The sequence below is a fragment of the Pleurodeles waltl genome, chromosome 10 (assembly GCF_031143425.1).
Source record: "Pleurodeles waltl isolate 20211129_DDA chromosome 10, aPleWal1.hap1.20221129, whole genome shotgun sequence".
Taxonomy (NCBI): domain Eukaryota; kingdom Metazoa; phylum Chordata; class Amphibia; order Caudata; family Salamandridae; genus Pleurodeles; species Pleurodeles waltl.
The window spans coordinates 437,696,013-437,723,321 of NC_090449.1; the positions used below are offsets into that span (position 1 = coordinate 437,696,013).

General features: G+C 46.8%; 1 protein-coding gene across 1 annotated transcript in view; it reads left to right on the forward strand.

The window, feature by feature from the left end:
* Nucleotides 1-27,309, forward strand: part of ROGDI (rogdi atypical leucine zipper) — a 590,903-nt gene that overhangs the window by 444,716 nt on the left and 118,878 nt on the right. The window contains exon 9 of the mRNA XM_069210699.1: nt 14,210-14,259. Coding sequence (XP_069066800.1) covers nt 14,210-14,259 — 50 coding nt within the window. The remainder of the gene's footprint in view (nt 1-14,209; nt 14,260-27,309) is intronic.

Genomic DNA, 27,309 nt, shown 5'->3' on the forward strand with positions numbered 1-27,309 from the left:
CAGCCCCGTGCAACAGTGGGCGCTATGACACCAGGATCCACGCTGAAGTCTGCGGAGGGGGCACAGCGCGGTTAAGTGGGGTCCCAGAGCAAAGGAGAGACCGATAGCAGCTACCATCAAAGAATAACTGCTACAGCTGTGCCTATAAATCGTGGCAGTACCCAAAAGGACTGCTGCTTCAGCTAGGCCCTTTGGGGCCCCACGTTTCCAGCTAGAGGAGAGGTCCCTGCAGCCCACGTACGTGGAGGAGGGCTGGCCTCAGAAAAATGTTCAGATAACACCGGATGGTGAGCCTTTGAATTGAAAGACCAACATAACAGTGCCCAATGCTCTGAGCATGCCAGCCCTCTTGGAGTGACCGACCAGAGGGCCCCATACACGCTGGGGAGGTAGCTGAGGCAGCGCAAAGGTACAAGGATACTGGTGGTGGACCGTCGTTCAGTGACTGACGAAGTAACCCTGTTGCAGGAGGCAACATGGCAGGTCCCCCCTCCCATAAGAAAGATGCTACGATTAGAGATTTACTCACTAAGACGCCGGGGGAAAAATGCAGATCAACCAGAGGAAGTAATTCAACAGGTGCACTTCAATGCAAAGGACGACACCACCAGAACAACCGACGAAGCTGACCAGTTTACACACACCTTCTTGGAGACCCCCTTAGGAGCGCTACACTAAAACAAGACCTCACAAAAGATATCAAGGGCCTCACAAAGGACATGAATGAACTGGGAGACCGAGTGGATAGCCTCGAACGAACCAGTGAAACACAAGTAGAAGAATTGGACACCCACTGACACCAAATACTAGATTTACTCGACAAAAATGCAAAACTTCGATAACAAGTGGAAGATCTTGGAGGACCAACATTAGAATTAAGGGAGTCCTGTTGCAAGCAGCCACGGGGAATCTGGAAGATTATGCTTGCAGACTGTTCCATCATATTGTACCGGAACTTGTACCACAAGCGATCATTATAGACAGAATTCATAGGGCTGGGAGACCGGCTACATCCCCTGGGCAACCACAAGACGTCTTAACTTGCCTTAACTACTACAGGCAAAAATAAATCATTATGGCAGTAGCATGTGACTGCAACCACATTGACTTTGACGGTAACAAGATCTGGCTACACCAAGACCTCTTGCCCATAACACTACAGCGACGCCACCAGCTACGACCAGCCACTGAGTTTTTACAAAAACCGAGAGGTGCGCCACCGCTGGGGCCACCTTTTCTGCCTCACCATTGTATGGGAAGCTGAGACACATAGCTTGCGCACTCTGGAAGAAGCACTGGCAGTGTTACCCCCAGCCAAGAATCAGAATGAAGAGGAACTACACTCATCCCACTTATGCACATCAGGCTCATCAGCGCCCTTCAGACGGCCAGCAAGAAGGGGAAGACGGCTGGCCCTACGGCAATGGAGAGTCATAGGCAGAGGGCAGCCTTACTCTGACAGCTGAATCTTCAGGAGCCAGCATCCGACATGGATAATGTCTGAGAGATAACTTCTTGGCACTGAACCCGCGATAGACTCCGACAATGGCACGTCCTACTGCTCCTCAGACACTAAACGAAGATGAACCTAAGAGGCCCGTCTCCAGTTTTTGAGGAAGACCTGAGCTGATGGCGGGGCCTCTGACCCCATGGAGGGCAATCTCACTTGAACCATCTTATTGGTTCGAAGTGGTACTGGGGAAGCCCGCATGGGTTCTCTTACATGCTTCTATGTTCAACACACTTATCTTTTCTTGCACTTTTTCTTACCTACTGTGCAATATGAGATGGAGTTGGTATGATGTTACTTCATGAGGGAAGCTAGTTGGTTATCTCCCAGCAGCTAGGGACACATCCCACAGATATGCCTTTGCGCGTCAATCCCATGATGATACGCATTATTAGTAATAATATCCGGGGGCTTAACCCGCCTGCAAATCGCTTAGCATTTCTATCTTCGATCCGAGACTCTGGGTGTGATATATGTTTGGTACAGGAAACAAACCTAGTGCAAGCAGATTGGAAACGTTTAAGATCCAAGTGGTTTCATCGACAGTATTTCTCGTCTGGTACACGGAAAAAGGCTGGAGTGGCTATTCTGTTGGCAACCCACTTTCCGAGTAGCTACACTATATGCACCTAATGACCATCAAGAGGCTTTTATGTTAGAGGCCTTGGATAAAGTGATGGTCATTGGAGATAAGGCTGTGCTAATTGGTGGGACTTTAACTTAGTTCTGGACACCAGTTTGGATCGGTCAGCGCAGAGAGTGGGACAGACTGGGGCATTCTCAACGAAGAGTCTGGAGAAGTTAGCGGATTATGAGTTAACAGATATTTGGCAGCATCACCACCCCACAAAGAGGGATTACACTTTCTACATCTGCAGCCCAACAGACATATGCGAGAATTGATCTCTGTCTAGCTACACCGCATTTTCTACAGTATGTCACACAGGTAGATATAGGTGCAGCGGCTCTCTCGGTCCACACTCCACTCTATGTATATATGTCCCCTCCTGGCCCATCCTCCCAGCAGCACACCTGGCGCCTCAACCTCTGACTTCTTACAGGTGAAACACACATCACTGAACTGGCAGACGTCATAACCGAATATTTGGAACACAATGACTGTCCTGATACACAAATAGAAGTGCTCTGGTACGCTTTGAAATCAGTTCTTCGTGGCCGATTAATTGCATTGGCGACCTTTCTTAACAGAGACCAGAGAGTTGTGAAGTCTGTACTAGAAAGACAAGTAAAAGGGCTAGAAGTGGGGCACAAACAGACAGGATCCCATAAAATACACTGACAATTAAACATAGCTTGTAAACCCCTATGGGCACTGGACATGGATAGAGCAACTTATGCTCTGGCCCGCACTAAATGAAAGTATTATGTAGGGAGTAATAAAGCTGGCCACCTCCTGACACACCGGCTATGGTGCTGACCCCTTACTAGAGGAGGACTATATATCCTACCTAGAACATGTACCACTGGAGGGACTGCCCACCGTAGATGCTTGCAGTTGGATCAGGACATAAGGTTAGATGAGGTACTTTTAGTGATCTCACGCCTACAACCTGGCAAGGCCCCTGGGCGGGATGGCTACCCTTCCGAATGTTATAAATTATTTGCTTATCCATTGGCCCCAGCCCTCACACGTTTATGTAACTCCTTCAGCGACACGGGCTCCCTCACAGACTCCATGAAGCTCGCCGCGATTACGGTCCTACCCAAGCTGAGTAAAGATCAATTGCACTGCTCCTCATAAAGACCAATTTCGTTAATCAGTGTAGATGCCAAGATATTCACCTCTAGTCTGGTGAATCGACTGGCCCCTTATATGCAAGGCATTGTAGAACCAGATCAAGCTGGATTCATTCCAGAACACAATTTAAGGGACAGCACAAGACTGATATGTCATCTGCTAGATAAAACTCAACGCTCTCAAATACCTGCACTAATGTTATCTATAGATGCTGAAAAGGCGTTCGACCAGGTGCACTGGCCTGACTTATTTGCAGTTCTGTGGATGGTGGGCCTAGGTAGGCAATTCATTGATTGGATACAGTGCAGTTGCAGTAGGCCTAAGGCGATGGTTGCGGTCAATTGACTAATGTCATCCCCCTTTTCGGTGACTAGGGGCACTCGGCAGGGATGCCCATTGTCCCCATTGCTCTTCACATTATCTATGGAGCCCATAGCAGAGCGAATTAGACGAAACCCCCTAATAGCAGGCATCCCCATGGGGGGACAAGAACTAAGTTGCAGTAGGCCTAAGGCGATGGTTGGGGTCAATGGACTAATGTCATCCCCCTTTTCGGTGACTAGGGGCACTCAGCAGGGATGCCCATTGTCCCCATTGCTATTCACATTATTCATGGAGCCCATGACGGAGCGAATTAGACAAACCCCCCTAATAGCGGGCATCCCCATGGGGGGGACAAGAACATAAATTAACACTGTATGCAGATAATGTCATGGTGACTGACGCATCCCCTCTGGTCCTTGCCTCTGTTGATGGAAGAACTAAAGATCTTTGGGAGGGCCTCTGGGTTTAAGGTAAACCTACAAAAGTCCCAGATCCTAAACTTAACGGTTCCAGCGGCAACTCGGACTACCCTGCAACAACACTTTCCATTCGTCGGGCCACAGGAGGGGTGGGGTATTTCGGATTCCGCATCCACTCCATTACAGTTCAGACTGCAGTCTCTAATTATGGTGCCTTGCTGTGGAAAGCATGCACTGATCTGCACACTTGGAAGGCTTGCGCAATTTCCTAGTTAGGCCGCATTGCAGCGGTACAAATTACCCTACTTCCCAAAATTCTATGTCATGCAGATGTTACCCCTGTCCCCTCCTCCCCAAGTTTTAGTTGAACTGCAATGACACATAGAAGAGTACATTTGGGAAGGGAAGAAGACATGTATGCCGAGAAGCAGACCTACTTACCTCTGGGAATGGGGGGTTTGGGGATCCCTCATCTTACCCACTATTATCAGGCAGCCCATTTGCGATACATAGTGGAGTGGAACAGATCCCTCACAGAAAAACATTGGTGCTTCGTCGATCAAGCCATCGCAGGCATACACATATACCATGGTTCCCTAAAACCCATAGACCACCAGGAGTTTAGATCTCCCCTATTCTGAGACTCACAATGGGGGTGTGGGACAGAATAGAGAAGAGTAAGAAGCTTTCCACTCGCATCTTCGCCGTCACCCCCATTATGAGTAATCTAGACTTCCCCGCATATCAGGGTTCCAACTACTAGGCGTGGCAACAGACAAATTGTAAAAGGGTTGGTGATCTATTTGATGAATCGGGCTTCCTGACCTTTGCGCAAATTGAACAGGATTATGGTATTCCGGAAAATGCCCAGTGGCAGTATCTAGTCATTGGGTTACCCAGCCCACTATCAAAACCCATGTGAGCCGCCCTCTGCTCCCATTTAAGAAATATGCTCTTAACTAGAAGCTCTGGCAAGCACATCCTTTCTGATATTTATGCCTTCCTCAAAAATATACGATCCTAATCAAAAACATCAGCACAGCGCCAAGGGGAGAGGGAATGTGAGTGCTCCTTTACATCTCGGAAGTGGGATCTCTTCAGCCCAAAGCGTAGCGGGACAGGAGACCCTACTAAAAGTAGTGCATTATTGGTATTACACACCGGCAAGAGTGTGCAGATGGAGGGGTAGGGAGGCGTGCTGTTGGTGGGGATGCGCACAAGAAGGGACAATGATCCACCTCCTTTGGAGATGCCCAAAACTTCATCGCTATTGGTCTGCGGACCTGGACTCCCTTGATAAGATGTACAACATAAAGGTACCTAGATTCCTGAGTGTTATTCTTCTGGGCCTCCCGGATGTCTTACATTACCCATTGAAATCATTGCGGGGACGGGCTATCACACTGGCAGGTGTTCTTAGCACGCTGGAGCGCGGACACCATATCCACTCACTTAGGTTGGCCTCACAGACTCTGGGATCTAATAAGCATGAAGAAACTGACGGCCACAGCTGAACAAAGACTCCCCCAATTTGATAAAACGTGGGGGGCCTTCCCTGTCACCTCTCAAGAATTTATCGAACATACCTGCCCGACTTATTTATGGGCACTCAGTCTCACACCCATAGCGCAGTATCGACTTAGCTTCACATATTACAGACGAGGACCCTGGCTAACCACATATTACGAAATACACAATAGCCACACAGCCGTAGACACCTACTCCGCAGCTAAGACACTCTTTTATCCCCTCTTTTTCTGTTTCTAACTAATGTTAATCTTCTTCTGTTGTTCGTCACTGGCCCAAGGTTGTAGGCGAGTGTTTTGTACTATACTACAAATGTTGGTAAAATCAATAAAAATATTTAAACCTAAAATCTTGGGAGCGGCAACTACCCTTTCCCCCAGAGCAGCAATTATAGCCGTGGCTATCAAAAAAAGATTGTGATACATTGAATTGGCAATACCTAGATGCAGTGGTGTGGGAAATGGGACTGGGGTTGGGTTTTCGGAGGTGGGTGACACTACTTCACACTAACTCGTCAGCTAGGGTGCGGCCGGAAAGGTGGATTTTCGATGCATAAAGAGTGCAGAGAGGTACGAGGCAGAGTTTCCCCCCTCTCCTTTGTTATTTACAGTAGCAATTGAATCATTCGCTAGTCTAATGCGGCAGGGCTCTACTTTTGATGGAATAGCAGACACACACACACCACACTGTATCCCATTATATGCGGACAACTAATTTCTATATTTGGCTCCCATCACCCCAGTAATGAGAGCCCTGGACAGACCCTTTTGACAGTCTGCCAGCCTTAGTGTTAACTTGAACAAGTGCTGCTTTTTTTTCCTGTACACCTATAGCTAACTATGGGGGTTCTCTCACTACATTTATGACTAAAAAAATGAGAAACCATGACATTTAGGTATTTAGGAGTGCATAATTACACAGCAGAAACGGACCAAATAGATTGCAATATAAGATGACTGATGGCCTCCCTAAGATCTGTAATTTCCTTTTTGACTTCACTAACCCTCTTAGAGGGAGGGAGTGTAGCTGTTTCCAAAATGATAGTTTTACTAAGACTCATATTATTTTTTAACTCTACCCATTAAAATTCCGTAGGATATTTTCAGTGAGCTGGATAAGATGTTGCTAGACCCTGTGAAACTTGCATAACCTTTCTGGTAACTGCTTCTTACTTTTCGCTGTGATTGATAATCTTTCACACTTGGAACACTGCAGATAGCGCACTACCTTTCATCCTACATTGCAGCTATTATGCATAAGCTCTGAGAGCTAGGTAAAGCTATGGCACAGGTATACAGAACACAGATGTAGCAGTATAAGTGTGCACCCTATCAGTGCTGAGGCTTAAGTGGAGGGAAGCAGGAACAAGACATCGATGAGAATAGGAGGGAAAGGATCTTATCAACAACACCAAGGAAATCGCGTAATGCTAGGTTCAGATTGATAGTTTAGTTAGCTGCACTGAAGCTATCTTACCACTAAGCGCACAAATACATATTTTCCAGATGCTGGGGCCAAATGCCCTTGATGTGTGCTGTTGGATGCAAACTTCCTCTATACGACATGGAGTTGTCAACAAATGCATCCTATTTGACGCAGATTACACAACTCAGGTAACAAATAGGACCATCATCTGAATTGCTGACTTACCATTGATTTGGCAAAGCAACAGATTGCTATAAATTGAGAGGTTAGAGCAATCCCGTCCATAAATAAATGGCATCAAGAGTTTGGGACATCAGCTGAACGGGAAAGTACCTTGTTGGATATAGAAGCAGAGCTGGGCTTGAGGAAACTCTTTGTGAGATCCTAGGAAACCTTTGGGGAATTTGAAGGTATACGGCTGTGGAGATCACAGACAATATAAGAGGGGATGTCTGCATCTTAGATCCACCCGCCTTGGACATTATGACCATTAACTAAATATATGGCTAAGGCTAACATTAGGATACTCTAAGTTACCCCCATCTTTCCTTCCAAAGTATGCTAAAGGATACTTTAAGTAGGTACTTAGCTTCACTCCTGAATAGTGGCTATACTCCTAAACAGTGATGGAATTTAATTTTTTTCTGTTTTTGAAAAGATTTTATTTGAAAACTGACCATATGTATTGTTGCCTCGAAGACCGACTGCTGTGATGATTACTAGTAACCTTTAGTGGGACAATGAAAGAGCTAAAAAAAAAATATAGCAAGATATGCAAAGTATCCCACAGGTAAACTAATCTTGATAATACTTGGGAATACCTCTGCAGATATTTTATTGACTCCCGATGTACACGTTTGTTGTGTATTAAGGACCAAAGAAAGTGATAGACACAATGTTAAGTGTACTGTGGTGTGATATAACTTATATACAATAGAACATAAAATTTATATTTAAAAACAATGAAAAGATCAATATATCTGTCCCAAAAGACCTGGGTCACCACTTGAGAAGTTCCCAAAGTTCATTTTGTTGCATCTTGCATATTCAAGAGTACAGCTCATGATATTAAAGGGATTCTCAATATGCAAGATCTGGTTAGTAAAGCAGGCAGTAAATCAGGACCTTGGCTTGGACCTTCGGGGTATAAGGTGGTTGTTCTTGCAGTCTTTGTTGGCCTTCTTCTGCTGTCTCACTTACCATCTGCTCCTAAGGTCCTTGTTGGCTTTGGCATAAGGGAGACTGTGCATGCTAGCAATGCACTCATGACTGAAGGCTTAAGAGACAGCTCATCTGAATGCAAGCTGTTTTATAGAAAGGAGAATGGGCAACCCCGTTCGGCACTCAACTTACACCCATGTGCACAATTGCTCTAGAGAGAAATCTAATTCTACCTTATTATGTAAACTGAGTCTCTGGCTGAGATCTACAAGGTTTGTTTTCACACTCACGGGTGACATGAGTGAACTTAGTCCAATGCACCAGCGAAGATTATGACGGACAGGTTATTGTAGCTTCACAGAACTCCACCCAATATAGATATTATGTGGTGTCAATTCTATTGGGTCAGTAACAGGGAGCCGTGGTAATCAAAACAATCGTTCATTAAGGATTTACACACTCAAGATCACTAGAAACGGAATATGTATTTAACATAATTATTTTAAAATAGTTCTTTTAAAATGCTGGGATCTGTTGCACATGGTATTGGTAACATCAGAGAAGATAATAAAAAGCAGCTAAGCTTTTTAATAACCGTGAAAAGGGGGGAAAATCGTAATTTCACAATTTATAACCCTTACACCTTCACTGTGCTATCTCTGAGCACCATGCTAGTTCTAGCAGATTAATGAATAATAAGCCTGAGTTTCGAAGGTGGTATGCATACCTGAACAACAGGATGTGTTGTCTGTTTGGAATAGCTTGTGAGCTATTTTGAGCGCAAGGCCAAGAGCTAGGAGATTCTGTCTACGAGAGAACACAGTCCTGGCACCAGTTCACGAAGGCAGAATGGAATGTTTGCAGAGTTTCGGGGAGTCTTGCTTGAGGCTGTTTCAGTCGGGATGGAATCTGTTGCTGTGCTCGCTTGGATCTGCGATCACATCTGCGATCTGGGTGAAGTTTCTCTCCAAATTAAGTGGTCAAGTGACAGTCCTTATATACTGAATCTTATTAATCTTATCAGGCATTGCACTTTCTGACATATGTTGAGGAATGTCTGACATAGATTATGTGCGTAACAGAAGTTACCTTATGGACATATAAGGTGAAAGGACGTCAATTCAGACTACACTGTTGCCTATGGATGTTATATGACCTTGATAAAGGCACCTGTCCCAGACTGTTGTTGCACGGGTATATTTAGATGATGTCTGTCTAAATGACTTGACACTTTAACAATTCTTGGAAAGATAGGCACAGACTACATCTGCATCAAAAGCAGACATGTTGATGAATCTGCATAATTTGAGAAAAAATGGCAACCTCCATTGTCAAATATGGTAGCCTCCATTATCTGGGATAGATTCAGGGCCAAAAGCAAATAAGAAGGACAGGCTAACTAAAATGGAAACTAGCAAATAAGGAATCTGTTCTGTATGTGTTTCAGAACCTAAACTAAAATAATGATGACTAAAAGCAAGTGATTAAAATAAGAAGGAAACAGTCATAACTTCAGGAAAGAAGGAAACTTCAAAATCCACATCAATGCCAACAACACACTCAGAGGAACACTGATCTACAGACCCCCTGGCCCCAGACCGCAGTTCTGCGACGACATCGCCGACGCCATCAGCTCCCAAGCCCTCGCCTCAACAGACTACATCCTCCTCGGTGACCTGAACTTCCACCTACAAAATAACAAAAATATCAACACCACCAACCTAATCAACAACCTAGCCAACTTCGGCCTCAAGCAACTCGTCACTTCACCCACCCACTACGCAGGCCACACACTCGACCCCATCTTCTCAGCCAGCAACCACGTCTCCTTCAGCCACACCACCGAACTCAGCTGGACAGACCACCGCTGCATCCTCTTCTCCTACCAGAAACCAGTCACTCACCACCACCACACACAACCCCCCCCCGACGCAACTGGAGCAAAATATCAACAGATCAACTGATCTCCATTGTCGCCTGGGCCCCACCCCCTGGGACTCCGGACCCCAACACAGCCGCCACCAACCTGCATCGCTGGATAGAAGACTGCCCCAACACCCTCGCACCGCTAAAAAAAAAAAAAACACCTCCTGCAGAATCAAGGTCAGCTGGTTCACCCCAGAACTACAGGAATCCAAATGGCTATGTCGCAAAATGGAAAAAACCTGGCACCTTGAACCTACCAACTCCAACCACATTGCTTTCAAGGATGCCCTACGCAAACATCACCAATTGATCCGCACCAACAAAAGGACCCACTTCAAAAACAGTATGGACGCCAACGCTCACAACAGTAAAGAGTAATTCGGCTTCATCTATGAGCTCTCCACCCCCAGGAGCTGCTCCAACGAACCCCCGCCATCAGAGGAGTTCTGCAACTCACTGACAACCCACTTCCGTCAAAAGATAGAAGAAATCCATAATAGCTTCAAACCCCAGACCCACCAGCTGACTACAAACACTCAAGAACCCAACACTCCAAGCAACACCCACTTCCTCCACACCTGGACCCCCGTCAACATATAGGACACCGCCACCACCATGGCCTCCATCCACTCTGGATCACCATTGGACCCCTGCCTACACCATATCTTCAATAAGGCAAATATCATTATCGCCCCCTCACCTCTGCAAAACCATCAACAGCTCCTTCGAGTCAGCCACCTTCCCAGAAAGATGGAAGCACGCAGAAATCAGCGCCCTGCTGAAGAAACTAAAGGCAGACCCAGACGACCCCAAGAACTACTGGCCGATCTCCCTCCTCCCCTTCCCAGCCAAGGTCATCGAAAAAAGTGTGAACAGCCAACTATTCCGGTTCCTGAAAGACAGCAAGGTACTCGACACCTCCCAGTCCGGATTCCGCAGAAACCACAGCACCGAGACCGCACTCATTGCTGCCACAGACGACATTAGGACCATGCTCGACGAAGGAGAAACAGCAGCACTCATTCTCCTGGACCTCTCCGCAGCTTTCGACACGGTATCTCATCACACACTCCGCACACGCCGCCACAGCGCTGGAATCCGCGACAAGGCACTCAACTGGATCTCGTCATTTCTCTCAGGCAGAACCCAGAGAGTCTGCCTCCCACAGTTCCTGTCAGAAGCCTCCAGAATCATCTGTGGCGTCCCCCAAGGATCTTCGCTCAGCCCCACGCTCTTCAACGTTTACATGGCCCCCCTCGCCAACATCGCACAAACCCACCACATCAACATAGTTTCCTACGCAGACGACACTCATCTCATCCTCTCCCTCACGAAAGACCCTACAACTACAAAGAACTACCTCCACAACGGACTTCACGCCATCGCCGGATGGATGGAATCAAACCACCTCAAGTTAAACACAGACAAGACAGAAATCCTCATCTTTGGCACCAACCCCTCAGCTTGGAATGACTCCTGGTGGCCCACCTCCCTAGGATCCGCAACCTCACCCACCACCCATGCACGCAACCTGGGCTTCATCCTGGACTCCACACTCAGCATGACTCAGCAGGTCAATGCCATCTCCTCTTCCTGCTACAACACTCTCCGCATGCTCTGCAAAATCTTCAAGTGGATTCCTGTCGAAACCAGGAAAACTGTCACCCACGCCCTGGTCAGCAGCCGATTGGACTACGGATACGCCCTATATGCAGGAATAACAACCAAACTCCTAACAAAGCTGCAAATGTCCCACGCCATGACCACATTTCCCCCCACCTCAGAGACCTACACTGGCTACCAGTATCAAAGAGGATCACCTTCAAACTCCTCATCCACGCACACAAGGCCCTCCACGCACACAAGGCCCTGCCTACCTCAACGACAGACTCACCTTCCACACCCCCACCCCCAGTCTGCGCTCCGCCAGCCTTGCCCTCGCCTCCGTCCCCCGCATCCGCTGCACCATCGCCGGAGGAAGATCCTACTCTCACCTAGCCGCCAAGACCTGGAACTCCCTACCGCTCTACCTTCGCCAGACCCAAGACCTCTTGACATTCAGGAAACGCCTTGAGACATGGCTCTACGACCAGTAGCTCCCCCCTGCAGCGCCTTGAGACCCGTGTGATTAGTGCGCTCTATAAATCCTTGATTGATTGATTGATAAGATTTATGATATTGCTAGAATAATTTCTAAGATAAATAGTTACTAAATAATCACTAAATGTGTTTTTGATTTATCTTGCGTATCAGATATGTTCATTAAGCAGGGAATGGGTGTTCTGAGGGATTGCCACTTCACTGTTTGGCAGGCAAGTAGCGAAGGCCTGGGAGCAGTTGTTTATACAGGTGTCGCTAAGGGTGCCCTTTGGAAAAGTTTTGAACCCTTAGGTGGCTCAGGCCCTTTAGGCAGATGCAGACGATAATGGATATTCTGAGCAGGGCTGCCACTTGACTGGGGATCTTTACCTAAACTGCGCCTTCCTAGCAGTGGAGCAGGCAGGGCATCTGTTTCAGCTTCAGTAGGGTACTAGCCTAAAACTTTCCCACACGGCATGTGAGATCTGGATGGAGTTCCTAGCGGATCCTATGGGACTCTAAACACTGCAAGTCCTATTAGATCACGGCTCCACTAGGGGGTTGAGCGCCCATATTTACAGAGCCCTCAAAAGGGATAGACAGGTTGACATGACAAAAGTCAGGGACAGATGGATGAAGTATTTGCATGAACCGCTTAAGGTGGGGGCCTGGAAGAGAGCCTGCACACAGGTCTGAGAGGTGGCTATCAATACGCAGTTTAAACTAACCCAGTTTTATTACTTGCATCGCACTTAAATGACACCTCAGTGGCTGTACAAGATTACCTGTAGCAGTCGGCTGCCTTCCCCAGATGCTGGACAGATCTGGCTATGTTTCTCCATATGACATGGGAATGCTGCAAGCTACAGGGGCTCTTAGAGAAGGTCCTGGGGACATTGCAAGACGTTGCATGAATTCAGCTGGACACTTTGGTTGCACTCTTGTTTGTTAGAGGGACTCTCAGACCAAAAGATCGAGGCTTAGATGAGGCACAGATTTGCCCTTCTGGGGCTGGTGCTGGCTAAGGGATGTATAGCTATCCACTGGGCGCTACCTGGCCACCTGACAATCCAACGATGGATGACAGACGTGTGAATGGGAAGTGGCAGAGGAGAGGTTGTGACTGGTGCTCACTGATGAGAATGCCAAACGGGACTTGGTGTTGTGGAGTGAGATTTTTAAGGGCCTAGCTGCGACATGGCCCCCAGAGGGTTCCTCCCCAGTGGCTACTGTGGAGCTGGTTGAAGATGCGTAGAGGGAGTTCTGCTCGCCCCCACCTCCCCAATAGGGTGTCCCCGGATGCATGCAGACACTCGTGTGGCAGATTGCGGAGTCTCACTGATACAGGGATTAGGACCAGCGAATGTACAATTTCAGTAACCCATTAGAAAAAAGAAGGATGTGAACCAGATGTTCAAGGGGAAACAATGAGTAGATGAAATGTGGTGGAAAAGGGATGGGGCAAGCTATGATCCTTAAGAGAGAGCAAGAACAGATAGACTCTCAGGTGCTGCATAACATTTGCATCGAGGACGAATGATGTTATATTCTTTGGATCCAGGATTTCAGCATGTTGTGTGTACTTGAGATTGATTTTTCAAAATGGTGCCTGAACTATTATTTGGGATTGAAAAGTGTCTCATACATCTCCATCTGGAACTCTGAGCAATAGCAAACATTTGAGGTCTAGAACTGAAAAGTGTTGCTTACATTTTAGATCTTGAACTAGAAGAAATTTCATTCATTGAACATCCAAGACCTGAAGCTGGTCTGTATTTATCCTTTATAGTCTAAATGGTTGACTGCACTTTGGTTCCAGGATTTCTGTGCTCTCATACACTGAATATTGCATTATTTGAATATACTGTGACTTAACATTTTGTAGAGCTTTTAAAGGAGATGAGTTAAAAGCCAACTGAATGTGAATGATTGCTAAACTACCAAAACGTACCAGGAAATACATGATCAAAGTCTGTACATTTTCTTGTTTTAGCTTATTACATTTTTTATTTCCTAATTTACTTGGTTTACCTTTTTTTGTTTGTTTTTAATTTCTTTTTTTAACTGTATCTTTTTCAGAACTTCCGGCCAGCTGGCGGCTCCATCTTGCACCACCCTGGAGCCATGTTGTGAGTACTGTAAAAACGTTTTGTTAAAATACATACAGATTGCCTCAGTAAAAGGAATCTAACAGCAAATCTCATAAATTGATTTCTAAATCAATTCTTCAAACTAATATTGCTTGGGACTGGACCCTGTAACCATTGCTGTTTTAAATAGCTATTTGAAAATAGAAATTGTCAGTAGACACGTCAGTCTCCTTGTAATATGATTCTTGGTTCTTCTCATTCCAACTTTGGTGGAACAATTCCACCGCTCATTTGTGTGATGAATGATGTCATTAGTTGTGCTGTTTTTTCTATTTGTTTTGGCTGTGCAGTCTCCAATGACTGCAGTTTTTACAGGAAACTTCACATAGAAATAAGTTCCCTTTAAAGGCTTGTGTCTGCTGCTTCAGACATTGTTTAGTTTCTGACAGACTCTGTGCTTACCACAAACCACTCCCACAGGAAAAGTCTCCAGCACAAGAAGAACAAGTTAACTGTGTTTAGTAGTGCTCTTTCTGGTGGATACTATAACAGCAGATTTCTCACCTTTCGAATATTCCCTAGGAACAGGACTGCATCCTGGAGATTTCATAGGAGTGCTCCTGCATAGCACTGGGTGGCGCCATGCAACTCCCTGTTGACTTTGTTCCACCATGGAAGTAATGGATCAGAGCTGCATATACGCATCCCCCCTCCCCCCCTTGCAAATGAGAGAACGCCCTCCTATGTAAGCACTCTGACAGGCTGACAGCAACATGACAACAGTGTTACTGGTAGCCTTTATATAGGACTCTGGGACTTAGTCCCCTATCCTGAAGATGAAAAAAAATAAAGATATAGGAGGCCAGGGTAGTGATACCCTGACCCCTTAGGACCATGTTGGGTACCCAGAAGAAAAAAGGAAAAAAAATCAGCAAAAAATGTTGCAATGCCTCAAGAGTATTTCGGGAGCAGAAACAATAAAAAAAACAAATGGCGGCCAGGCTGCATTCCCATCCCGGGGCCAAAATTATCAAAAAGGGGAAAAGGGTGGGGGTGTGCGACCCTTTCCCTAAGAGGCTCTGGGACCCCATCCCCCGGGGACGTATTCTTTAATGAAGAAGAGGAGGGGGGCCTTATGGCTCCCCCTCCAAGCCTGTGAGAACCCCAGGAAGCCCACTCCTAGGGCCAAAATGTGTTAAAAAGGGAAGAATGACAGCACAGCCCCCTCCCTCAGACCCTAAAGGCCTTGGGGACCCCATCCCTGGGGCTGAATTTTTTAATGAAGGAGTATGGTAGCAGTAACCCCCCCCCCCCTTTTCTGGAGCTGCTAAAGGCCCCGTGGACCCAATCCCCCAGGGCCACTAAACCTAAATACAACAGAGCCACCTCCCTAAACCATTAATTACCTTAGGGACCCCATTTACCAGGGCTGCTTTTGTAGTTATCTGCCAGAGCACTCACTCCCAGGGCATAGCATTTTCAAAACTCCCACCAAGCTGGAGCAAATACCAAGTCCACCCCCAGCAGGCACAAGCTTTGAAAATGCTCCTGCCCACTGGGAGTGGACTTTTGAATTGCTTTCCTGTCCCCACTAAAGCGAGCAGGGAAACAGATCAAAATATTGCTCCTGCCCGGAGGGCGCAACATTAGGAGGTGCTCCCTGCGGATGGGAGCAGCGCTGGCTCCTGCTGTATGTGGGCAGCCAGTTCAGGCAGTGGTGGCCTTGGTGGCCTTGGGCCTCCCTCTGCAGCCTCCAGTGAGAGTTTGGTGTATGCCCTGGGTGGGCACCAAGGCAACCACCTTTAACTGTGCAGACCCTGAGGGATGGGGTCCCAGGGGGGCTGGGAAATAGGCTGCATGGGGCTGAAAATGCCCCGGGAGGAGAGCTGCATGACCCGTACACCCCCCTCTTCCAGGCATCATGCAAGGCCTCAGGGAATGGAGTCCCTGGGACAAGAAAAACTGCTGGGGGGGACGCAAGCACCCCCTCTCCATGAAAATGACACCATCCTCTGGAGGATGGGGTCTCCAGGAGCCGAAATTCTCTCAGGCCGCATGCGCCCGCCCCCTGAAAATTAAACCAGGCCCTAGGGGATGGGAGTCCCCCCCCCAGGTCGAAATCAGCCCAGGGAGGGGGGCCACACACGCTCCCTTACTTTTATTTAAAAGAGTGACCCTTGCGGATGAAGTCTCTGTGGCCTCACAAGGCTAAGGGAGGGGGTCCCCATTATTTAAATAGGTGGCCCCGGGGAATGAGGTCCCCAGGACGATAACGGCTCAGGAATTTGGGGGTGGGGGGGTGCATGCACCCTTCTCACTTTAAAAAATAAAATACACTACTTAGGGAGATGTGGTCCCGAGGGCCTTACAAGGTTCTGAGACTGGGGCTGCGTACACAGCCCACCACAACCCCACTTTAAAAAACAAATAAAAAAGGCCTTGAGGAATAGGAATTGGCTTACTCTTTTGTGGGTAGGTGCACATCCCTCCCTAACCCCTTCCTTATCCTCATTTAATCCTTCCTAATCTCCTCTAAACCCCACCTATGTTGTAGTAAAGATGCTTGTTTTTTAACCACTCCCAAGGTGCCTCACAAATGTATTACTGAGTAGGAAAGTTACATGCGTAAGGATTTTCTCATAGTAAGAAAGGGCAGATGGTGTGGAAGATTTACACTTGTAGGTTTGTCAATAGCATTTTTAGCACTTTAGCAATACCATTGTAATACTACTAAACATACTATGAAATGCCTTTTTTGTATAGTCCCCTGCGGGTTTAGGCAGGATTAAGCACATAGCTCAGATATTCTTGCAGGTCAGACATGCAACTCAGTTCAATATCTTGTCACTGCTTCAGCTAAAAAATCTTTGCATGTACAGGCCAGACTTTGTGGCCAAACACTGCCGTTTACAGCCAAAGAGGTTGGTCGTAGACCCTGGCCACAGGCACACCGCACCTCGCCAGACTGAAGACCATGCATATTGTGGGGTTGGCTGCATGTGGTGGGGTTGGCCGCAGGCCAGGTCTTGTGGCCGTGTCCCACTGCGCGCTGCCTTCAGCCGTGCACTGCTTATGACTGACATCTGAGATTACTCATGTAGGACGGGGAGGCCATGCTAGTGTGGAACAATAAGGCTGCCCTCCTTCTGCACCCTAAGGGGCACCATTAAGTCCATCTTAAGGTGGATTCATAGGTCTTCTCAGTGTGGAGCTACTTGTATTTTAGTCTTCTTGGGTGGACCCAAAGTTGGCATCCTTTTTCCGGTGGTTTACTGGAAGACAAGTGTAACAGAACGGGAGACATCGATTGGAACCCATCTGGTATCACTTTGTAGAACCTGCAACACACAAAGATCTATGACAGAATTCCTCCACTCCTCCTGAAAATATCTGAGTCTGAGGATATATATCTCAGATCGGTTTCTGGAAGGTGGAGTCAGGGGGAGCAGCGGTGTCTGCGTTAGCCCATATGTGCATTGAGGATTGGGGGAAGCCAGAGCATACTGAAGGCAGATAGCAGGCAGCGCCACCCCCGGGATGATTGTCGTCAGGAGCCTCCTCCCCCTGTTGTCATGCCATGCGGGTGTATGCCCACATGCTTCATCGCACACCAGGGTAGAATCCTCGGATGGAGGTCATGATGATCCTTGGTAGAGCCGGTGCCCCTGCCTTTTCCTACCCCACTTTCAGGTTTGCTCTGACTCTCTTAGTTTTTTCACAGTCCCATTTTTCAGCTTCCATGCCACAGCTGTCGTTCACTGTCAGTTGCTGCTGGCAATTCCACTACTGTCACTGCACTGCACTCACCCGGGGAGCCGAGTGAGTTTGGGTAGTGGGACTTGCGGGTAGGTGTGCCAATGGTTTGCAGCTGGGCCTGGAGCTGTGGGTTGAGCCGATGCTGGAATCCAAACTTTTGGATCTCCTCTGCTGAGGCTCTTAAGCGTCTTAATGCTCTGTTTCTTAGAGCTACCCCTGTGAGGCAACAGTAAATTGTATGCTCCTCGGACTGGAAGCCTTTGAGAGTTCATTGGAAGACATCTGTTGTGGGTGGAGGCGGCATCAGTTAACAGCTCTTGGGAGGAGGTAAGTGGTAGGAACTGGTCAGTTTATACCACACTGCGGCTTCTACCTACAGCCCACATACTCTATCACATATTTTATCTACGTTACCTGTACCTCATGCAGTGAAATTAACAGACTTTATCTTCTTTATTCTATGGTTGTTGCTGATCAAGTCTTTGAGATCCCGATCAAGACCTGTACTTATAGTTCTTACAGTGGATTTAGTCTCATAAACTCATAGACTCATATTGTCACTGTGACAGTTGGAGTGTCCGCAAGGTGTTCTCCCCGTCAGCGACCCTCTGCGACCTTCTACAATTTATTGTGTCTCATCTAGCTATGGTAGGATTTCGTCCCCCAGCTTCTTTCGTGTCCAGGAGGGCACGTTACAGATCAGTTTGAATAGTTTGAAAAGAGGTAGGATATATCACTGTTCTGTTAAATTGCTAAACGCAAACTACAGGGAGGCATATTTGGTCCCTCTAAAACCCCAGTAGGCACTACCCTCTATGCATTTTTAAAGGGTACTGCAGGTGTACTGGACAAATAAATTATTCTAGTGTAACGGTGTCTGTCACTAGGATTGGGTGAGGGGCTTCAGGTTCCTGCGGGATGAGAGGTATCGAGAGTGAGAGCGAGTGTAGGAGGCTGGCCTGGCTTGTAGTGGGTACCAGAGGTACTTACACCTTGTGCTAGGTCCAGTTATCCCTTATTAGTGTAGAAGAGGTGTTTCTAGCAGCTTAGGCTGATAGAAGGTAGCTATAGCAGAGCAGCTTAGGCTGAACTAGGAGACATGCAAAGCTCCCACTATACCACTGGTGTCATATGCACAATATCATAAGAAAACACAATACACAGATATACTAAAAATAAAGGCACTTTATTTTTATGACAATATGCCAAAAGTATCTCAGTGAGTACCCTCAGTATGAGGATGCCAAATATACACAAGATATATGTACACAATACCAAAAGTATGCAGTAATAGCAAAAGGAAGTAATGCAAGCAGTGTAAAGTTACAATAGATTGCAATAGGAGCACATAGGTATAGGGGCAACACAAACCATATACTCCAAAAGTGGAATGCGAACCACGAATGGACCCCAAACCTATGTGAGCTTGTAGAGGGTCGCTGGGACTGTAAGAAAACAGTGAGGGTTAGAAAAATAGCCCACCCCAAGACCCTGAAAAGTAGGTGTAAAGTGCACCTATAACCCCCAGAGAGCACAAAAGTCGTGATAGGGGTTTTCTGCAAGGAAGACTAACACCCGCAAAGCAACAACAGTGGATTTCTGGACCTGAGTACCTGTGAAACAAGGGGACCAAGCGCAAGAGTCGCGACAATGTAGAGAGTGGGCAGATGCCCAGGAAATGCCAGCTGAGGGTGCAAAGAAGCTGCCACCGGATGGAAGAAGCTTTGGTTTCTGCAAGAACGAAGAGGACTAGGAACTTCCCCTTTGGAGGATGGATGTCCTACGTCGTGAAGAAGCTTGCAGAGGTGTTCCCACGCAGAAAGACCGCAAACAAGCCTTGCTAGCTGCAAGGGTCGCGGTTAGGGTTTTTGGATGCTGCTGTGGCCCAGGAGGGACCAGGAGGTTGCCACTTGGATGAGGAGACAGAGGGGGCGCCCAGCAAGTCAGGGAGCCCTCACAGAAGCAGGCAGCACCCGCAGAAGTACCGGAACAGGACTTGGAAGAGGAGTGAACCGGAGTCCACCCGAAGTCAGAAAAGGGAGTCCCACGACGCCGGAGGACAACTCAAAAGGTTTTGCACTGCAGGTTAGAGTGTCGGGGACCCAGGCTTGGCTGTGCACGAAGGAAATCCTGGAAGAGTGCACAGGAGCCGGAGCAGCTGCAAATCACGCAGTACCCAGCAATGCAGTCTAGCGTGGGGAGGCAAGGACTTACCTCCACCAAACTTGGACTGAAGAGTCACTGGAATGTGGGAGTCACTTGGACAGAGTTGCTGAGTTCCAGGGACCACGCTCGTCGTGCTGAGAGGGGACCCAGAGGACCGGTGATGCAGTCTTTTGTTGCCTGCGGTTGCAGGGGGAATTTTCCGTCGACCCACGGGAGATTTCTTCAGAGCTCCTGGTGCAAGAAGGAGGCAGGCTACCCCCAGAGCATGCACCACCAGGAAACAGGCGAGAAAGCCGGCAGGATGAAGCGATACAAGGTTGCAGTAGTCGTCTTTGCTACTTTGTTGCGGTTTTGCAGGCGTCCTGAGCAGTCAGCGGTCGATCCTTTGGCAGAAGGTGAAGAGAGAGATGCAGAGGAACTCTGGTGAGCTCTTGCATTCGGTATCTGAAGAATTCCCCAAAGCAGAGACCCTAAATAGCCAGAAAAGGAGGTTTGGCTACCTAGGAAGGAGGATAGGCTAGTAAGAAAGGTAAGAGCCTATCAGAAGGAGTCTCTGACATCACCTGATGGCACTGGCCACTCAGAGCAGTCCAGTGTGCCAGCAACACCTCTGTTTCCAAGATGGCAGAGGTCTGGGGTACACTGGAGGAGCTCTGGGCACCTCCCCTTGGAGGTGCAGGTCAGGGGAGTGGTCACTCCCCTTTCCTTTGTCCAGTTTCGCGCCAGAGCAGGGCTGGGGGGATCCCTAAACCGGTGTAGACTGGCTTATGCAGAGATGGGCAGCATCTGTGCCCATCAAAGCATTTCCAGAGGCTGGGGGAGGCTACTCCTCCCCAGCCATCACACCTATTTCCAAAGGGAGAGGGTGTCACACCCTCTCTCAGAGGAAATCCTTTGTTCTGTCTTCCTGGGCCAGGGCTGCCTGGACCCCAGGGGGGCAGAAACCTGTCTGAGGGGTTGGCAGCAGCTGCAGTGGAGACCCCGGAAAGGCAGTTTGGCAGTACCCGGGTTCTGTGCTAGAGACCCGGGGGATCATGGAATTGTCTCCCCAATGCCAGAATGGCCAGAATGGCATTGGGGTGACATTTCCATGATCTTAGACATGTTACATGGCCATGTTCGGAGTTACCATTGTGACGCTATACATAGGTAGTGACCTATGTATAGTGCACGCGTGTAATGGTGTCCCCGCACTCACAAAGTCCGGGGAATTTGCCCTGAACTATGTGGGGGCACCTTGGCTAGTGCCAGGGTGCCCACACACTAAGTAACTTTGCACCCAACCTTCACCAGGTGAAGGTTAGACATATAGGTTACTTATAAGTTACTTAAGTGCAGTGGTAAATGGCTGTGAAATAATGTGGACGTTATTTCACTCAGGCTGCACTGGCAGGCCTGTGTAAGATTTGTCAGACCTCCCTATGGGTGGCAAAAGAAATGCTGCAGCCCATCGGGATCTCCTGGAACCCCAATACCCTGGGTACCTCAATACCATATACTAGGGAATTATAAGGGTGTTCCAGTATGCCAATGTGAATTGGTGAAATTGGTCACTAGCCTGTTAGTGTCAATTTGGAAAGCAGAGAGAGCATAACCACTGAGGTTCTGGTTAGCAGAGCCTCAGTGAGACAGTTAGGCATCACACAGGGAACACATACATATAGGCCACAAACTTATGAGCACTGGGGTCCTGGCTAGCAGGGTCCCAGTGATCCATAACAAACATACTGACAACATAGGATTTTCACTATGAGCACTGGGCCCTGGCAGGATCCCAGTGAGACAGTGGAAACACCCTGACATATACTCACAAACAGGCCAAAAGTGGGGGTAACAAGGCTAGAAAGAGGCTACTTTCTCACAGCGAGGCCCCCCTCTCCAACGCATAGCCCCCTGTTTGATGGGAGTGGGATTGGGACTGGCTGGCTGCCATAATGACCACCATCTTTATCTAGCTCAGTGCCCAATACCTGTTCCGACCCCCAGCTAATTGGTGGGGGTTAGGGGCCGCCTTTAGCCAAATGCAGAAGGAAGTCTAAGGAAGCAGACCAAAGTGAACCCAGGAGGATCACGAGGGCGTCCAATGGAAGAAGCAGCATCCCTTCACCCCCACAGCCCCCGGCTTCTTCAGTCATTGAAAGCTCAATCTCTAACACTGCTAACTACAACAATGCTAGTGCTGTAGCTCCTCCTGGCTTGGATTGGGACAAAGTTTTTAATAAATTCCAGCTCTTGGTGGATGCCTGCTTATCTCCGCTCATTGATAGACTATGCAAAGTGGAATCTGCAGTAACTCAGGTACTACAATTGCCTGCCGACCTGCTGGCCAATGGGCCTGCTCCCTTTTTCACCACCTGGGCAAATCTTAATGCATCAACTGTGATCTCTGCTATGTCTGTAGCTCCCAGTCTAACATTGATTGGAATGACCTGCACCACTTCACTTCAACTCCGCAACAGATCTCCAGTGCAGGGGCTACTGATGTAAGGGTTGGGGCAACCCAGCACAGTAACGGGCCGGGAGGAAGAGGAGCCTCACCAATGAAACAAATTCCTGAGCTCAAGGCTACGCCACAGCATGTTCCCAGTCCATCTCGACTCAGTCTCCCACCGGTCCCTCTGTGACCATGCTGACGGACGTGCCACACTTAACCTCTTCGAGAGATGAATCAACTTGTGAGCTTAAAAACAGGGTTTGCCACTGTCTATCTTGCAACAAGAGTTTTGACATGAATGAACCTAAAGACATTTTCTTTTTGAGGAGGGTAGGGTGGGTTTGTCCATCGGTCAAGCAAAAGAGGGGAGACTGCATTGTGGTCAACTCTAAATACCCTAATTTTGCCCTGTAGACCACCAGTTAAGCCACAGAGATTCGCCATCCCCAACTCTAATAAGTTTCAACCACTCTCAGACTTAGCTTGTGTTGACTGACAGCCAGGGGGGCCGAGATCAGCCACTTAATCCAATGCCACACCCACACATCATCTACCCCACCCCTACCTTTCTTCAGGACCAACATGCAGAAAACCCCACCCCTTACATTCTTGAACATCTATCTCCACGTTGTCCCCTCCCTGTTTTGGGCACTCTGGTAAACCTATCACTGCCTCCCCTCCCGTTACTGTCCTGGAATTTTGCGGGTCTACAAGGGGAAAGTTATTGATCCAGAATGGGGTAATTTTTTTTATTCAACATGACATAATTCTGCAGGAGACCTAGGCCGTGAAAAACCTCTTGGCCTGGTAACACCAGTTTTAGCATTGAGGCTGTTCCATCCAAGGCTAGGCATCCATCTGGTGGCTTCCTGATCTGGGTTAAAAACGTGCCCTTTTTATCTATAAAGAAATTAGAGAGCGAAAGAACCGATATCTTAGGTCTGTCCATAAAGGGCAGGATTGGCAGTAGGATTGATTTATAAAACGGCCTAGAGTCTGCAATTGGTCTTGGAGACAAGGCTAGAGGTATACCCTTACTGGAAAGTAAACCCTTATCATAACCAGCTTCCGCTATTCAGCTTTTATCTATAACCTTCAATCATGATATGAGGGCATATGTAATGGGAGGTAACATTCTGATCTATATTGTGCCTATACGTTTCACAAGGGTGATACTAAAAGCAGAATCGACTGTGTATTCTTAGACCTTGATATTTTGCACACGGCTATTGGCTTTGAAATCCTAAACAAAGCTGATAGTGATCATAACGCACTTAGGCTCAAAATGCATGGAAATCTGTTTGGAAATTCTGCTGCACCAGGAGTCAGGTCACAGACTCTTGTATCATTAGGAAACAACAGGAAGGCTATTAAATGGTCTAAACTTTGTCTTAATACCAAAACCTTAACTGAAATCTATGACCCCTTTAGTGCTATTTTTAAACTACTATTGGAGCATCCTTTTGATACATCTTTGATGTTAGGCCTCCATGAGGAATTGTTTAGTGTCTTACACCAGCTTTACCCTAAGGATCTAGGTTCCAAAAAAGGGCATCTCCCAGCAGGCTTCTACCTGGTTCAATAAGTAATGCCAGCAGGTGAAAGGGCAATCAATTGCAGTAGTTAAAATGGGGTCCTGTAAGTCATTCTCTATTGCCTGTGCACATTATAAACACATTATTGCATTCACAAAACAGAAATGGATAGACAGCATCTGGTTAGCACTAATTGTTGCTGCTGAAGAACACGACTGACATTCTGACATATTTTCTCCCATGGCAGTGGTAGTGCTATTAGCCACCTAGCACTCTCAATCAAGCCACAGCAATGGATAGATTACTTTGCTAACATTTATGCCCAAACCAATGCAGGGGCCTCCTATTCTAAGAGTAATGCTGCCTGTGGGGGAATACATATCCCAGACTCCTCTTGGCCCCAGTAGTGGGCCATTTTGGGGACCAGCTGCCCACACAAGAGCCCACTAACGAGCACTATAAGGCACAGCTAGATCACTAAAGCGTGTGGCGCTCAGATCTACCTGTGGAGGCCTACATGTCCCAGACTCCTCTTGGCCCCAGGAGGCGGCCATTTTGGGGATCAGCTGCTCACACTAGAGCCCACCAATTAGCACTATAAAGCATGGCCAGATCACTGCTGCACAGGACGTACGTGGGCCAAGGGCAAGACCCATCCACAGCCAGAAGAGGCTGAGCTGGGCCCACTGCCTTGGTTTTTCTGTTTTTTTTTCTCTCTCATATTTTTGTGCATGGCTATTGAATGCTGACTCGTATAGTATAGAAAGTGGTGAGTAAAGAAGGGTGCACAATAAGACCTTAAGCCCTTGTTAAGAAAATCAGCTGTTCGAATGTGTAAAAAGACTCTAACGTTTCTTCAGCTGTTATGTAATACAGATGTCTGTATTGGGGTGTGTAGTTTTTTTAAACATGCTTTCCGCAGTAGGAGAACAATGGGGGACAACTAGTAGGCTATTAAATTGGAGTAGCCTCACTTACAATTTTATTGTATGTTATTGTTTATTATTAGACTCCCTATTAGATTTTTAATGACTCGCTTATTTTTATATATATATATATACATATATATATATATATATATATATATATATACACACACACACATATATATAAATAAATATGCACTTTATGCGATTATGTCCCCCAGCTGAGTTGAGACATTTAATCTAGCATGGTTTTGATAATTGTAAAATTCGAAACAGACGCCAAAATCAGAATAATATTTGTCCAAGCACTTTAGAGGGATTTTAATATTTTACGTAGCAAGCCTGTAATTTTATGATATAAATGCATTTTCTCGATAGAGTGTTTAATGAATGTTGTATATACAGAGAATTAACTGGATGACCTTTAACAGAGTTCTAGGTATTAGAAATATATTTTAAATATTGGTCAGGTTACGCTGGTTGAGGCCTACTGAATAAATCACAAAACAGTAATGTTGATTGATTTTTAACTGACTATTTATTCTTTGTGTACTTTTATGGTTTTTGATAAGCCGAATAAAGTTATTTTGACTTGACTTGACCAATGCTGTCATGAGCTCAGGAGTCATAGCTATCAATGACTCGATTTGCTTCACCCTCTATGAAACTCTTAGTGCTATCCAGGCTATGAAACCTGAGAAAGCCCCAGGTCCCGATAAAGTCCTGAATGATCCGTTTCGATCTGAGCCTACTGTATAAGGACCACATATTAATGTTCTGTCTAATGGGATACTCGCAGGAGGAAAGATTCCAGAGTCCTGTGTGGTGCTGAGATCATACCAATATACAAAAATGGGCGATAGAAGCACTCGTCCATTATGTCACCTTTATGGGCAGGTTTTAATGCCAAGGTGAGCATGACAGATCAAACGTTTTGTTTTGACCTTATCTTCTCGAAATACCTCACGGCAGCCTTTGATCTTGTTCCTAGAAAGAACCTTTGGTCCACTTTAGCATCCACAGGGCTAGATCACATACTCTTAGACACTCTGGTAAGATTAAACAATAACTCCTTGCCCAAGTCAGATGTGGATTGGGTAGTGAACTGTCCGACTGCATATCTGGAGAGCGCAGGGTGCGCCAAGGGTGTGTACTTGAGCCAACTCTATTTTAGTTTTATATAACGATGTGGTAAAATATTTATGTAACTGCATTCATGACTCCTCAAGACTAAGAGTGCACTCCATTCTTGCACTGCTTTTTGCAGATTACCTCCTCCTGCTCTGAACTACAAAACCTGTTGAACAAATTAATGGAATATTGTGATCATCGTGGGTTGAAATTGAATACCCAAAAAGTTAAGATAATGCTATTCATTCCCCATAGACCCTGCAGAGGCGGGTTCTCAATATAGGGACCCATCCTGCAGGTGATTTAAAAATTTGAGTACTTGGGGATTAGAATTGAAAAGTCTAAGATGGAATTTCCAGTCGCAAAAAAGTGAACAAATTTTGCTACATACTGCGCCTGGCATATTTAGGATGTTCAAGGCCACCACCCCAAATCTGTCTCCTCAGGTATTGAACTCTACTGGGCTAAAGCCCAGGCTGCTGCAATGTACATGGCCAAGGGAAATCATCAAAAGAAAATAATTTCTTGAGATCTTTATTTAGCCCTCCTCAGGGTACCCCAATCTTACATTAACTCGACACTGGCCTAAGGAGAGTCGGTGACCTGGCCTCTTTGAACCCCCTTTTACATTGGGCCAGACTGTGGTCTACCCTAGAACTTTCCCATTATAGACTAGCAGCAGAGGAATTGTTGAAATTAAGCAAGTCCAAATTCCCACCATTGTTCCAACATGTTAAACTGTACCTTTATGATTTAGGCCTGAGTGAATACTGTATTAATGCTGTCCAAATTACCCACAGCACTAAATGCATATTGGAATAGTATTATCATTGGCCACCATGGAAAAAACCAAATCTGAGGGGAATGCAGGTGGATGTTTTTGTCTTCAAAGCAACACCTGGAACTGTAGATGAACATCATTCAACTTCCCCTGGCTCACACATTTCTTATTAAATTCAGGCAGGGATCACTATTAGTAAATAAATGTATAAATAGATGGAAAGCCCATGGCACAGATTCACCAGCATGTGTATTTTGTAACTATAGGATTGAGGTTGTTGAACATGCCCTATTTTTCTGCCCTTTTGTATGACGGGCCTAGGTGGTTCTGGCATAAACCACTCTGCATCTCTTTAGGAGT